Source organism: Ochotona princeps, chromosome 18, assembly GCF_030435755.1.
Source record: "Ochotona princeps isolate mOchPri1 chromosome 18, mOchPri1.hap1, whole genome shotgun sequence".
Classification (NCBI taxonomy): Eukaryota; Metazoa; Chordata; class Mammalia; order Lagomorpha; family Ochotonidae; genus Ochotona; species Ochotona princeps.
Genome location: NC_080849.1, coordinates 22138195 through 22153429, shown reverse-complemented (window position 1 = coordinate 22153429; position 15235 = coordinate 22138195). Strand labels below are relative to the sequence as shown.

The 15235-nt window shown below is 43.3% G+C and overlaps 1 protein-coding gene across 2 annotated transcripts in view; it reads right to left on the bottom strand.

Moving 5' to 3' along the window:
• EPG5 (ectopic P-granules 5 autophagy tethering factor) overlaps positions 1–15235 on the bottom strand; it is a 91703-nt gene that overhangs the window by 63355 nt on the left and 13113 nt on the right. For both annotated transcript variants that reach the window (XM_058677150.1, XM_058677151.1), the window contains exons 7-13: positions 15074–15179; positions 11103–11217; positions 10598–10748; positions 8683–8838; positions 5911–6071; positions 2765–2919; positions 374–514 (exon numbers count right to left, since the gene is read on the bottom strand). In XM_058677150.1, the coding sequence (XP_058533133.1) occupies positions 374–514; positions 2765–2919; positions 5911–6071; positions 8683–8838; positions 10598–10748; positions 11103–11217; positions 15074–15179 (985 nt within the window). The remainder of the gene's footprint in view (positions 1–373; positions 515–2764; positions 2920–5910; positions 6072–8682; positions 8839–10597; positions 10749–11102; positions 11218–15073; positions 15180–15235) is intronic.

Genomic DNA, 15235 nt, shown 5'->3' with positions numbered 1-15235 from the left:
CATGGGGTACAAGTACCTTACAGGACCTGCTAAGGACTGAAGGAAGGCCTCCCACAGACAGGGCCTTCTTTCTCAGTCACAATTGTTTATTATACATTACAATTATGAAAGCAAGAAGAATTACAAATAAAATTCTCATTAACTATATGCTTTAATTAAGATAAACACTCATTACTGAAGGACATGAGAAGCTCAACTCCAAGCAGATTTCACAAGCAACAGCTAATCCCAAACTGATACAGGGATGAATGGCACGGGGCCTGGCAACAGCACCACTGGTTCCTTTTATCCTGCTCGAAGTGTTACAATCCTCCTATTTTTTGCTTGCTTCCAGTACTTCACAATAATAAACAAACAAGATCAGTGCTCTTACCATTCCAACCTGGTCTATGGTATCTTGAACTCGATCCAAAAGGATGGAAATTATCCTGGGGTGAACAGCTGTGATGGCCCCTAAAAGTTCTCGACCAACCTTTGAAAATGTCTCTCTCGTGGACAGGGTAACATACGACACCTAGGTGGAAGAAGAGGAGGAGTGACAGGTTTAATAGCAAATATCAATCAAAATATATTTCTACAGTCATTTCAAGTGCAACAGATAGAATCTCAGGTTGAACCTCACTTCACACTAGAACTTCAGACAGCAAATTGCACACCTGAGGCCGGCAATAGATGGAGAGAAGAGAATGGGAACTCATTATAACAATGAATTGGGAGGTATTCAGAAAATATTTCCCAAGGTACACAATTAAAAATAAACAATCCCTTTGGTGTCAAAACTTTCCTCAATTTCAGACAATCACTCAAATGATAAAAATCACAAGGCATTTCATGGAAATATCTACTTCCTCCTACAAAATAGGACACTAAACTGTAACAGCTTCTAAAATACCAATGTTTACCAACTGCTCGTTGATAAGACCTTTCAAACCACACTCCATTAAAAAAAAAAGAATACACTCCATTAATGACAATGGACAGTGTTTCTTTTTTTTTTTTTTTTAGTAAAACAAAATAAAGAGAATAGAAAAAAATTAAGAGTGTATCACAGGGGCCCGGCAGCATGGCCTAGCGGCTAAAGTCCTCGCCTTGAAAGCCCCGGGATCCCATATGGGCGCCAGTTCTAATCCCGGCAGCTCCATTTCCCATCCAGCTCCCTGCTTGTGGCCTGGGAAAGCAGTCGAGGACGGCCCAAAGCTTTGGGACCCTGCACCCACGTGGGAGACCCGGAAGAGGTTCCAGGTTCCCGGCATCGGATTGGCGCACACCGGCCATTGAGGCTCACTTGGGGAGTGAATCATCGGAAGGAAGATCTTCCTCTCTGTCTCTCCTGCTCTCGGTATATCCGGCTTTCCAATAATAATAAATAAATCTTTTAAAAAAAAAAAAAGAGTGTATCACAGGAAGATTATGTGTTGCGTCAACTACATGCATGCAAATGATCAGAATTAAATACTGAATATAATTCTGACTGTGACTCATCGTTAAAACATTATCCAAGAGCACAATGTCATGTAATCTACATAAATACATATTTTCTGCCCCTAATTTTGCCTGAAAATCCAGATTATTAAGATCCTAACTTCGGACCCTGCACAGTAGCCTAGCAGCCAAAGTCCTCGCCTTTCATGCATCGGGATCCCATATGGGCACCAGTTCTAATTCCAACGGCCCTGCTTCCCATCCAACTTCCTGCCTGTGGCCTGGGAAAGCAGTCAAGGATGGCCCAAAGCCTTGAAACGCTCCACCCATTTGGGAGACCCAGAAGAGGCTCCTGGACTCCTGACTTCAGATCAGTGCAGCTTCAACTGCTGCACCTACTTGGGGAATGAATCATCGGATGAAAGATCTTCCTCTCTGTCTCTCCTCTCTGTATATCTGCCTTTCCAGTAAAAATATTTTTTAAATCTTAAAAAAAAAATCCTAACTTCACACATGGTTACAAAGTCCAAGCACAATATACTTTATCAAAGGAATCTGATCCTTGGCTCATGCAGCTCTGTCCTTCTCAAACTGGAAATAGTAGGCCAGAATAATATTCAGAATTGTTTTTAAACACAATTTTACTTGCGTATGCCTGAATACTTTCAAGGAGGTATTTTTTATGTAATACTTTGGAGACACAAATGAAGATAAAACAAGACAAACGACAACCAAAAAAAAAAAAAAAAAAAATCACAGCTTTTGAAATACAAAACCAAATGCCAATCCAGTTTTGGCAACCACTCCAAGCTCATCCCTAGATGCTCTGGGGCTCCTCCTTGCCTGTCACTTTAAGTGTGAGAAGACTACAGTTGAGAGTGGCAAGTTATTTTTCTGATGTGAGATGAGCAACAGGTTGCAGAATTAAATGCAAAGCCCAGGTGCACCAAGCTAGGTGCAATATTCTTTCCACCATGTCATTTAAACTGGTTTCATTGCCAGATTTCCACATTCCTGGTAAGCATGAAAGAATTAAATGGGGGTGGGGGAGTTTGCAGGGTCTGAAGGAAATGAAAGAGTAGAAACTGTAGTGCCAGGCAAGGCCACACTGTCTGTTCCAAAAACTCTGTATTAGATGTCAGGAGGTGGCAGCGGGCCATGGGATACATAATTCAGGTCCCAACAATCCCCACAGCCAGAGGATGTCTTCTGAGTCTCTGTTCCTGTCCCTGAGTGTACACGGTCATTCAATAAATCGGATTTTTCAATAATCCCAAAAGAATCAATGGGTGGAAAACTCAAAAGAAATTTTTAGCTGATTTATGAAACTTCACATTCTGACCTCATATATCTCCAGAGCAATCATTTTTACAAAGTCTTCGTCCACGTTGGTTCTTTTGGCCTGAGCCATCTGAGCAAAGGTCGTCAGAAGGCAGATCTCTTCTGAACTGTTCATGGAAGAAAGACACTTCTCAAAGTTCACAAAGTGTTCTGGGTCTGTAAGTTTATAGCAAGAAAATTAAAATGAAGAAAGGATAAAGCAACATGACTCAATTACTTTTCCAGAGATAAATATTACAAGCCATAAGAGATCTTTCTTTGTTCCAGAACAGAATTCTACAAGTATGAGGAAGATGGCTAACCAGACGAAATTCCAACAAATTCTAGCTAGAATGCAGTCTCGGGGAGACAAAGATTATCATCTCTATACCTGTTTCCTCATCTGTAGGAAAAGTAAACGATATGCCACTGGAGAAGTCCTTGGTTAATTTCAAACTACCATTGTTGGCACTAGATGAGCCATGCAAAGGCACCCTTGAATTAAGATCGCAATTGCTGGACTAATGAATGACGGCCCTATTCAAGAAACTGCTAAGACTATACACTCCTTGGCTCAAACGTGGCATTCCAAAAAAGGTCATGAATGAAAAGCTGCGGTAAGAAGTGAGTTATAGCCCTGACTGAAATACTGCTGAATGTGACAGTGAGTACGTAAAATGTTCTGTCCATTTCTCAAAGGGTGCCATGTGGCCACTATTACATTTTATTACAAGGAGGCAGTATTGACAAGCAACTCAGCAAAACGTGACACACAAGGAAAACCAGATGTTGCAAAGACAAAATTCTAAAGAGGGAAGAAGGAAGAAGTCAATTTAAGAATCCGTAATTCCCTAATGAGGCTTTTCAGTCAGAAGGAAACAAGCAAACAACCCTCACCATGTTTGCACATCTGAGAAATCAAGGCCATTTATGAAAATTCTTGTATTTCTGAAATGTCTCCATAGGGGCATGTGCTAATTTTCATTTCCCATCCCAAATTGTATTTGTAGTGGAAATTACTACCTAGAGCAAGAGTATTTTAAGGTACAATCAAAGTAGAGGACTAATGTTTTAAAGAAGTAAATAAAATTTCTAAAAATTAGAAAAGACAAATAACTTTCTAACTAGCTTTTAAAACATTAAGGACAAACAAGATAGGCATATTTATACAATTATATTCAATTTTACGTAAGTACCCAGAATGTTGATCATACTAGAAACAAATATTAACAAAAAGAAGCCAGTTTTTAGCAATCACTGCCGAGAAGTTGGCTAGCTAGAAAATCTAACTTTAAATTTATTATTTGAAAACTGTGACTTGAGGCTCACCATATCCCCTTTACCACGAGTAAGTAAGATTTGGCTACAAAGACTAAGAACCTTGTATCTACCAGACATTAAAACATGTCAGGAAAGCTACACAGAAAGTTTCATTGCCTCATACAGTAAAATCAAGTCTCCTCACAAAATTGGGTGTTTGAGAAATGAAGTAGCTGAAAAACCAGCTAAGCAGCAAGAGGACTACGTTTTGCAAAGGCCCCTCAATGGAGAAGAGAATCTAAGGCACAGTCGCTCATGCACGGGTAACAAAGCCAGAAGTCCGCGCGAGCCTGGAATGCAGGAGAGAATGGACAACAGCAGACTCCAGGTTCCTGCAGACAATGCCAGGACTGCCCCTTCACACCCTGGAATCACGTCCATTAGAGCTGAGCCGCTCTGCTGCCACATCTGCAAAAGCACTTCACGTGCTGCCTGGCCGAGCCCAGCACCAGTGAGGGCAGACCACCCAAGACAGAACCAGCCCAGGCACTTCTAAAGGAGACAGCTCTTGTCAGCAGTTATTACTTTACCCTCAGCACCAGAGCAAAGCTGGCGGATGCCAGCTTTACAACTGTGCTCACTCACTTGCAACCCAGGACCTACTGAGAATTCTGCAATGTAAGCGCCAGCAGAGGGAGAAGCATTTTATGATACAAAATGACATGAAGGAGTCCAGAGCTACCACTAAGTAGACAAGAAAAAAGGACAGACAAAAGTAGATTTATTCAGAACCAAAACAGAGGGAAGGGTAGTTGGAAGAGAACAAAGTTAGAAAGACATAAACTAGAGAAAGAAAAAAATACAGGAGATCATGAGCAGATGCAGAAACTATTTTACAAAAAGATTTCTAATGTTGATACAGGCATTGAAAAATGTGGAAAACAGAATTAGCTTTTATTAATTTTTAACCTGTTAGTATTTTGGTATATTTTCGGCCAGATCTTACTTTTCTAATGTTCAGGGTAACTAATAAAAATTATTAATTCAATTACATAGTCTGATTTTTTTTTCATTTTTAACATTACACTTAAAATAAATATCTTAAAGTTTAGAGATGGTATGATACTAAAATATAGCAGGTCTTCACCAAAACTATTTTAAGTATACTTGTCTACATTTTTTCCTAGCTCATAAAATTAGTAACTAGAAAACAAAACAATACAAAAAAAGAAAAAAAACAGCAACAAAAACACTGCAGGAACAACTGAGCACAAAGTCTGAAAATTTTCCGGATGATTAATACATACCTATTAACCTGAATGTAAACTACAATCACATCCACATGCAAAAAAAGTGCTTTTGGGCCCGGCGGCGTGGCCTAGCGGCTAAAGTCCTCGCCTTGAACGCACCGGGATCCCATATGGTTCTAATCCCGGCAGCTCCACTTCCCATCCAGCTCCCTGTTTGTGGCCTGGGAAAGCAGTCGAGGACGGCCCAAAGCCTTGGGACCCTGCACCCGCGTGGGAGACCCGGAGGAGGTTCCAGGTTCCCGGCTTCGGATCGGCGCGCACCGGCCCGTTGCAGCTCACTTGAGGAGTGAATCATTGGAAAGAAGATCTTCCTCTCTGTTTCTCCTCCTCTCTGTGTATCTGACTTTGTAATAAAAATAAATAAATCTTTAAAAAAAAAAAGTGATTTTTTAAAAGTCAGGATATGGTGTTTATTGACACACTAACAGAATCTGGGTCTCAGATTCACTATCTAACAACAAAGTACTATCTCTTGTTAATTTCAAAATCACAACAGCTCAGTATACTCAGTAACCTCTTCTCTCATCCCTCCTACAGCAGAAGAGCAAAGCAGAGAGAGAAGCACACAGAGTGAGCAGACGCTGGCACCTCCGCGTACCTTGGAGCCGCCTCTTGCACTCAGCCGCCTGCAGGCTGGAGCACACCTGCTGCAGGGTCCCGCTCTCCTCCACCTGGTGCATGAGGTAGAAGAGCTTCCAGAGCATGTGGGCCGACAGCGTCCCGAAGGGCATCTCAGACATGAACAGCCAAATGCCAAGTCTGTATGTTTTAAAAACAACAGGAATAATGTTATATATTCATCAGATTCACCACACAGGAAAAATACACCCTTATATCATATGACCACACTATCTCTCCACACTTGCATGAGTAACACCTCAAAAACAGCAGTATCAGCACATACTCAAGAAGCACTCAGCTGTGCTCTGTCCTATGCACCTGGGACCAGAATTGCTTTACACCTGGATTTTTTTTTTCAGATTTTGTAAAATTTGCTTGTATGTATAAGACATTGTTGCAGGAATTGAATCCAAATCTAAACAGAAAATATACTTGTTTCACAGGCACCTGATATACATAGCTTGAAGACAATTTTTTAAATTAGAAAGTCAGATATAAAGAGAGGAGGAGAGACAGAGAGGAATATCTTCCACCCGCTGACTCACTCCCTAAGCTGTCGCAACGGCTGAAGCTAAACCAATCCAGGAGCCTCTTCTATGTCTCCCAAATGGGTGCAGGGTCCCAACTGCTTTCCCAGTCCACAAGCAGGGAGCTGGATGGAAAGTGGGGCCAATGGGACTAAACCAGTGCCCATGTGGGATTCCGGCACGTACAAGGCACTTGGAGACAAGTTTATGCAATATTTTTAGTGTGCCTACGTTCTGACTCTGATTCACTACATTGGCTCAGGTGGCATCATCACGTTGGCATTCAAAAAGTTTCACATGTATGGCGAGAGTGGAGTTTCAGATTACAATGCTCCATTAAAGACTTACTAAACACTCACTAAATTTGGGACAAAAATGATTGATGTTATCATAAATTTACACATGAGGCTCCTAAGGCACAGGAAGGTGTGAGAAGCAAATCCCACTGTGAGAAAAACCTCACAGTACTGTAATTTACACACACCTTCTAGCCAGTCTACCTCCAATGGCAGAGCAAAAGGGGTTCTTGTCCATTAACCAATTTGTAGCTAGAGCCTGTATTTTCATTCTTTTACTCAAAATCAGCATCTTCAAAAAGTTTGTATTCAATGACTGTTTGTTGAAGTCATTAAAAACTCTATTTGGAGCACAAATATAAATTGATCAGTTACAAAACCAAATTTATTAAGAAAAAAATTAGTGTATACCCAATTCACACCTATGAGCCTATTAAAAAAAAAAAACTGGTAGCCCAAACTCCTATTGGAAAAACAGATCAATTCTTGAACAAGTGAAGAAACTTTTGTAAAGTAGGCCACCAGTTTTAATTACCTGGCACTTCACATGAAGACCTGATGCTGCTTCATAATCGATATCAAAACATTAAAAAGAAATTATGGGGACTTTCAAAGGAGCATCACCAAATGACACCTCACACTGATATCCTGAACTAAGGAATTCCCCACACAGCAAACACACAATATGTCTGGCTTAGATTTCTTGTTTATCTTTTGCTTTGGTTTGGTTTGGTTTAGTTTTAGGTTAAGGGGATAGCTTAACCTAAATTTAGTTTAAATCTTGTGTCTTTAAATAACTGATATTCATAACATTTATTTTCTAAAATAAGTTTACTCAAGAACAATAGCTCCCAACATTCTAAAACTTTATGTGGTCTCTAGTTGCGAGCACCTAGTTGTAAATACTATAATTTCATTCTTCTTAATAGCTGAATAATATTCCATGGAGTAGATGTACCAGTTTCTTTAATCACTCTTTGGACGCACATCTATATTGTTTCCATATCTTTGCTATTGTTCAGTGAAATGAGTCAATCACAAAAGAATACCATATGTTCTCTCTTATATAAGGAAACCAGCATGGGAAGTGTAACTTCAATAATCCGATCCATAATGTTTTTTATTTGTTTGCTTGTTTGTTTGTTTTGGCTGTATCCCATGTTTTTTGGATTTTTTTTTTTTAATTTCAGTTTTATTTATTCCAAATAATTTCTTTTATCTTGTTGAATTCATTGCTGGCTCATGGATTACACAGTGGCATCATTTTTCCCAAGAGACTTCAGTGTTTCCTTTTAGTCACCCAGGTGCTGGTTACTCAGTGGTGTGTTTTTTCATGGTGCTGGAATTTAATGAGGATGTGGTGGTGGTGGTGGTGCTGGTGGTGAATGTTGTTCTAACTCATACCACTTGCTGACCTTGTTTTATGGCTTCTCAATTATGAAAATGTATAGTGATGGAGTACTGGGGTCTGCCATATCCAGATGCTGGGGTACAATGCAACAGGCACCCTTGCTTCCAGACGAAAGATGGATTCCCAATGAAACTGTCAGACATGTGTACACAGTGGGATGCTGGATTGTCTGACATTGTCTGTACCAACAATGTTGGGGTACACAAGAGACTGACAGAATTATGATTCCTTATGAAAGACTACACTATTGTAACAAAATGGGAAAAATCTGATGGGAGGTTGGAGTTTCGGGGGAATCCCAGCCTATACGAAATTGTAAAAATTCAAAATAAAAACATATTAAAAAAAAGAAGTTGAAAAGAGAGACTTAACATACTATGCAAGGAGAAACTGGGGCCCAATGACTTGCCCATCAGAAATACGTAACTTATACTAAGACACAGAAATTGACTTAGTCAATACCTTTCTTACCAGGAAGGGAGTTCACTCTTACCAGTTATCCTCCTATTTCTCACCTTTTAGCTTTCAGCACATGTAGGACAGCCCTCAAAAAGAGCTCATCAAATTCAACTTGTAGCTTCTCCATGGAGTAGGGCTGCAGAGGCGATCTTGAAGCATCACTGTAGCTCACGAACTGTGCCCAGTGGTCACTCACATAGCCAAGGGTCATCCTGGGCACAGACAACAGGGCGTTTCTCACTAACTCATGCGATAGCAGCACCTTTGTATTACACCAGAAGAATGAACTTATTCCACACAGATTTACTATGTACCTACTCTTTCCAAACTGAAGGCAATGTAAATTTTTCAATTCTGCCCACAAAGAACTTAGATTTAGTAGACAATTAACAAAGTAAAACACAGTGTTTGTTACATGGCTGTAAATGACGCACAGCAAAATCAAGTAGTGAAGGGGCCAAAGTATGTCTGGGGCTCCAGGCAGCAAGGTGTTGGCTGAGAGCAGGACAGGTCTCACTGACGAGGGACCTGTGAATCAAGACTGGTAGAGTGAGGAATGAGGCACTGGACTCTCTGCGAGTGCCCAGGGGAGGGCTCCAGCAGGGACAGGTATGTCTGAGGAATAGCAGGGCAACCAGTGTGCTAAAGCAGACTTACCGAGACAGCCTGGAAACAAAATCAGCAAAGTGGCAGGAACCACAATGTGGTGGGTGCTGCCAGCCCACCAGGACTAGAACTTCTACTCCCAGGGAAATGGGTAGGGGCACACAACAGCAGCATGAGCTGACGGGGAGTGCTGGGCACTCTGAGAGTACACCTGGGTATGGAAGGAAGACTAGGCAAGCTAAAAGAGTGGGAGGAAAAGCCAGCAGTCCACAGCGGCAATTGGTGAGAACCACCCGGGCAGGAGCTGCTGCGGACACGCTGCAGGTGGTAAGCAGGCTGGATCCTGGAGAAAGGCTTCACTCGTGCAAAAGGATACACACTTGGACTTCCCAGTCATTGAGGGCATCCTGGGATCATGTGCTGACTTCATGAACATACACTGACTGGTTAATTAAAGCCAACATTTTTGTGGAAGAAAAGAGACAAATTCTGCTTTTATGGAGTTTTTTTCAGAGAAAGAGGTTGCAAGAATTAACACCCGGGCCCGGCGGCATGGCCCAGCGGCTAAAGTCCTCGCCTTGAAAGCCCCGGGATCCCATATGGGCGCCGGTTCTAATCCCGGCAGCTCCACTTCCCATCCAGCTCCCTGCTTGTGGACTGGGAAAGCAGTCGAGGACGGCCCAAAGCAGTGGGACCCTGCACCCACGTGGGAGACCCGGAGGAGGTTCCAGGTTCCCGGCTTCGGATCGGCGCAGCACTGGCCATTGTGGCTTACTTGGGGAGTGAATCATCGGACGGAAGATCTTCCTCTCTGTCTCTCCTCCTCTCTGTACATCTGACTTTGTAATAAAATAAATAAATCTTCAAAAAAAAAAAAACAAAATGTACTAACCTGATCTTTAAAACAAACCCACTTTTCGCTCAAATAATATCATCTCATTTCAAATAAGTGACCAGTGATGAGTCTTTTGATTTTTTTAATATTTGCCAGAAATCAGAATAAAAATAAAGGAAATAATACCATAAAGAGCCAGTGACACCTTCCCATGGCTATGTGACTATTCCAAGGCAAGAGCCAGAGAAGACAGAGGACAGAGCAGAGAGTCCTGCAGTCCTGCAGGCCACACTTCAACCCAACAGTAGCTCGAGGGATCCTGACTCCAAGAAAGTACCTGGCAAGCCAGTTAAATCTGATTTAATTACCCAAACACTTTGAACAGCCACATTTATATAAGACTATAGAAAAAAAACAATTTCCGCCTTTTATGAGAAGATCAGAAGACTACAAGTTCCCGTCATGCCCAGCATGCAATGCCTGCACCAGACCACAGTGAAAGCAGACACAGAGGAGCAAGGGCGTGTTACCTGATCAGATAGCCGATGCGCTTCACAAACTGCCTGTAGCGTGCCCTATTGAAGGTTTCTAACCCCACTGCCAGAAGTTCCACTAATGAGTTGGCAAAGGCAAAAATTTTCATCATTTCTTGAGGTCTCGTTATTTCAGGCAAATAATCATCTAGACATTAACCAAAGAAAAGGGGGAAAATTATTACGAAAAACACAGATATAAAGGAGGAACAGATGGTGAAAGTTCAACAATTTTATTACTCTAGCTCTTCTACCTACATGGAATGAAAAAAATGATAACTTGAGACAAGCCACAGAATGAACAACTTCTTCCAGCTGGGCAACATGGAAGCCAGTCAGCCTTCTCTCAAGCACAAAGAGGGAAATTTCCAGCTTGAGAGAAAGGAAGACTAAAGTCAGTGCACTCAACAAACACTCAGCCAACATAAGTAGACCTGATACAGCCTGTGTTTAGCAATGGGCTATTGCCACATGCTATTCAGGACCAAAGAAATTAGCCTACCTTCTGCTTTAAACCCAAGAAGATGTTGAAACAGCTCATGAAATGGAAACTGTGATAAAAGAACAACCAAGTCATCTTCATTAAGAAGGCTCCAACTGGTGTCAGGGTCCTCATCCTAAGGCGGAAAAAGCCAAAGTCATGTTAGCTGCATTGATGAGCTGCCTCGGGTTACAGGGGCTACATTATCACAAGTCTCACATGTGTAGCATATATGGCATTTTTCATCAATTTTTTAAAGATTTACTTATTTTTATTAGAAAGGCTGATTTACAGAGAAGAGAGACAGAGAGAAAGATCTTCCATTCACTGGTTCGCTCCCCAAGTGGCCGCAACAGCCACAGCTGAGCCAATCTGAAGCCAGGAGTCAGGAGCTTCTTTCAGGTCTCCCACATGGGTGCAGGGTCCCAAGGCCTTGGGCCATCCTCGACTGCTTTCCCAGACTACAAGCAGGAAGCTAGAAGCAAAGTGGAGGAGCTGGGACATGAACCAGTGCCCATATGGATCCCGGGTGTGTCAGGCAAGGACTTTAGCCACTAGGCTACCACACCAGGGCCTTTTTATGAATTTTTATAAATCTTTTTACCAGGACAGAAATTTATAGTCTAAAGTTCACAGATAGCTTCTAAGTTCCTAAAGAGAACACACACACTTTTTTAAAAAATTGTGTTCATCTGAGAGACAGAAAGAGCCCCCATTCTCTGGCTCACGCCCCACTTGCTCACAATGGGCCAGGGCTGAGCAAGGGCCAAAGCTGGGCGCCAGGAACTCAATCCAAGATCCCACACGCATGGCAGGAACCTAATCACCTGAGTCATCAACACTGCCTCCCAGAGGCTACAACAAACTAGAGGCAGGAGCTACAGCAGGGGATGAACTCAGACATGCGCAATGTACACCACAGGCATCTTTTTTTTTTTTTAAGATTTATTCATTTCAGACCTGGTGCAGTAGCCTACTGGCTAAAGTTCTCACCTTACACATGCCAGGATACCACATGGGTGCTGGTTCATATCCCGGCAGCCCCACTTCCCATCCAAAAAAAAAATTCTCATCTAAAAGAAGACAGAAAAAAATAATGCTCTAACTCTGACAACATCAAATAAAGAGCCACTAATTATAGTCCCAACTTATTTTAGCTTCAATTCTCTTCTCCCAAAATCAAGGTCTACCGTAGTAATCAGCAGACCGATAAAGCAGTGATTAGCAATTGCTGCAAATAACTTAAGTTCTGTTGTCAATTAACACTGCTGGAAGCGGGATAAAAACAACAGCAGGAACGCAGAGAATGCACAGGGGCAATCTGAGCTGCTTTTGCCTGATGCACTGCACTAAAGTTACCTCACAAACCAGCAGATGCTCCCTCCCTCCCCTCCTCACCCATTTTTCTGCCCTTTCATGGGGAGGGCCTGGGAGTCCTGAGCCATGCTGTGAGCGGGCCCAAGGCCAGAGCCACACAGCCTGGGATGGTTCCTGGCCCAGCAGGGAGGGGACGTGGAGCTACAGCAACAGTGCACGGGCTGGGAGGCCTGCAGGAGCCACAAGCCGGGATACGGTGTTTGCCCCGCCCAGCAGGGAGGGGCTGAAGCTGAACCCCACAGATCAGCTAGCTAGGGCCCCTCAAAGAGGCCCAAGACCAGAGACACAGGAGCCAGGACAGTTTCCCAGCTCAGCAGGGAGGAGGCCTGGGCTGGAGCTGTTCCAGGTGGAACTTGGCATTTACAAAACAAAATCCTTCTTACTCCAGTGAAACAAAGACCTCAAATACTTCATAAAGTAAAAAGGTGGGCCCAGCATGATAGCCTAGTGGCTAAAGTCCTCATCATGCATGCACTGGGATCCCATTTGGGTGCCAGCTGGCGTCCCATATGCTCCACTTCCCATCCAGCCCCTTGCTTCTGGCCCGGGAAAGCAGCAGGGGCGCCCCAAGCCTCGGGACCCTGCACCTGCATAGGACACCCTAAAGAAGCTCCTGGCTCCTAGCTTCAGATCACCTCAGCTCTGGCCATTGTGGCCACCTGGGGCGCACAACAGCAGATGGAAGATCTTTCTCTGTCTCTCCTTCTCTTTGTATATCTGCCTGTCCAATAAAAAATAAAATAAATTAAAAAAAATATATGGTTTAAGTATAGCCTTTTGCTTTCTAAAGCTTAAGGCTGCAACACTTCACGCCATGTTTACCAACCTCTTCTCTTGATCCTCTCCAGAAGCTATGTTTGGCTCTCAGTAGGTCAGATGACACTAATCTTAAAAAAAAAAAAAAACTGACTGGCTTGAGGCAGTTCAGCCTATACGTCAGGCCGATTTTTACAGCAAGTTCCTAACTTTGCTGACATTCTTATCTAAAGCAGCCAAGCACAATCCTCTGGCCTTACAATAAAGCTTTGCCTATCAGGGAGAGGCAGGCCATGGGCCTGACACGGGGGTCCTAGGTGGACCAGACCCACAGCACGCCAAAGTCATGACCTAGGAGTACACAGCCCAGAGGCCACAGGATCCTATCTTTTTCTTAAAAGATATTTGCCAGAAATCAGAATAAAAATAAAGGAAACAACAATATAAAGGGCCAGGGTGATTTTCCATAGCTCTGAGACCATTTCAAAGCAAGAGCAACTATTGGGCCCCTGCCACATGAGGGAGAACTGACCACATCTGGGCTGCTGGCTTCAGCCTGGCCCAGTCCTGGAGGACTGACCACATCTGGGCGGCTGGCTTCAGCCTGCTCCAGTCCTGGGGGACTGACCACATCTGGGCTGCTGGCTTCAGCCTGGCCCAGTCCTGGGGGACTGACCACATCTGGGCTGCTGGCTTCAGCCTGGCCCAGTCCTGGGGGACTGACCACATCTGGGCTGCTGGCTTCAGCCTGGCCCAATCCTGGAGGACTGACCACATCTGGGCAGCTGGCTTCAGCCTGCTCCAGTCCTGCTGGTTGTCTCTATTTAGGAAGTGAACCAGTGGAATAAAAGGATTTCTCTCCATTTTTCTGTCTCTGTTTAGCTTTCAAATAAAATGAAGTAATAATTTTTAAAAGTTAAAATGAAAATTTTTTAGATAATTTTTACATAATATTGCTGTATTTCATTTCCAGGTTTCACACTGATCTGAACAAAAGGATATCCTAGGATGTAGCATAGTGGCTCTAAGACACAGCACTTAATGACCAAGAGATTCAGGACAAATTACTTCACTTCAAACACCCTATTTTCCCTATCTTTAAATGGTAGCCTAGTGGCCAAGGTCCTTGCTTTGCATGCACCAGGATCCCATATGGGCACCAGTTCATATCCCGGCTACTCCACTTCTCTTCCAGCTCCCTGCTTGTGGCCTAGGAGGGCAGTCAAGGCCCAAAAGCCTTGGGACCCTGCACCCATGTGGGAGACCTGGAAGAGGCTCCTGGCTGCTGGCTTCGGATCGGCTCAGCTCCAGCCACTGTGGCCACTTGAGAGAGAACCAGTGGATGGAAGATCGTTCTATCTCTCCTCTCTGTAAATCTGACTTTTCAATAAAAATAAATAGATAAAAGAAACGAGGAAGAGAATTAAATGAGATCATCTGTAGAAAATGTTTAAAATAATAGCTGACACATAAGAGCATTTCAAAAATGATTAAAGTAGAGCTCATAAAATCACAGAGTAACAGAGGTCACCAGCAGCTAGGAAGTATAGGAGTAAAGGCAGACAGGGAGGAAAATGGTCACAGCCACACACAGCAGGGAAGTGGCACTAAGGCGCTTAACAGAGCAGGGTAACTAACCACAGCCACATCGATGAACTACTCATTCCAGAACAACCAAAGGAAAAGTGTTTGATAGTCCCCAGTGCAAAGATAGGGGGGAAGAGGAGGAGATACAAGTTATTTTCCCCTGATTTGATCATCGCACACTACACAAGTACTGATTATGATGCTGGACTCTTCAGCAAGGCACACAACTCTACATGTCCCAGTAACACAGATGTGACAGACACGACCGTTACCTCTTCTCCTCCCTCATCTACGAGCGTCCAGGTCCCAGACGCAGGCCCCGAGGAGGACGGCTTCTGCTCGTTGGGCTTCATGTGGCACATAAACTCTGCTCGATTTCTAAGGAACAGAGGCACTCATGTCAACAGCCAGCCCCGGGTGCACTCTGCTCCTCT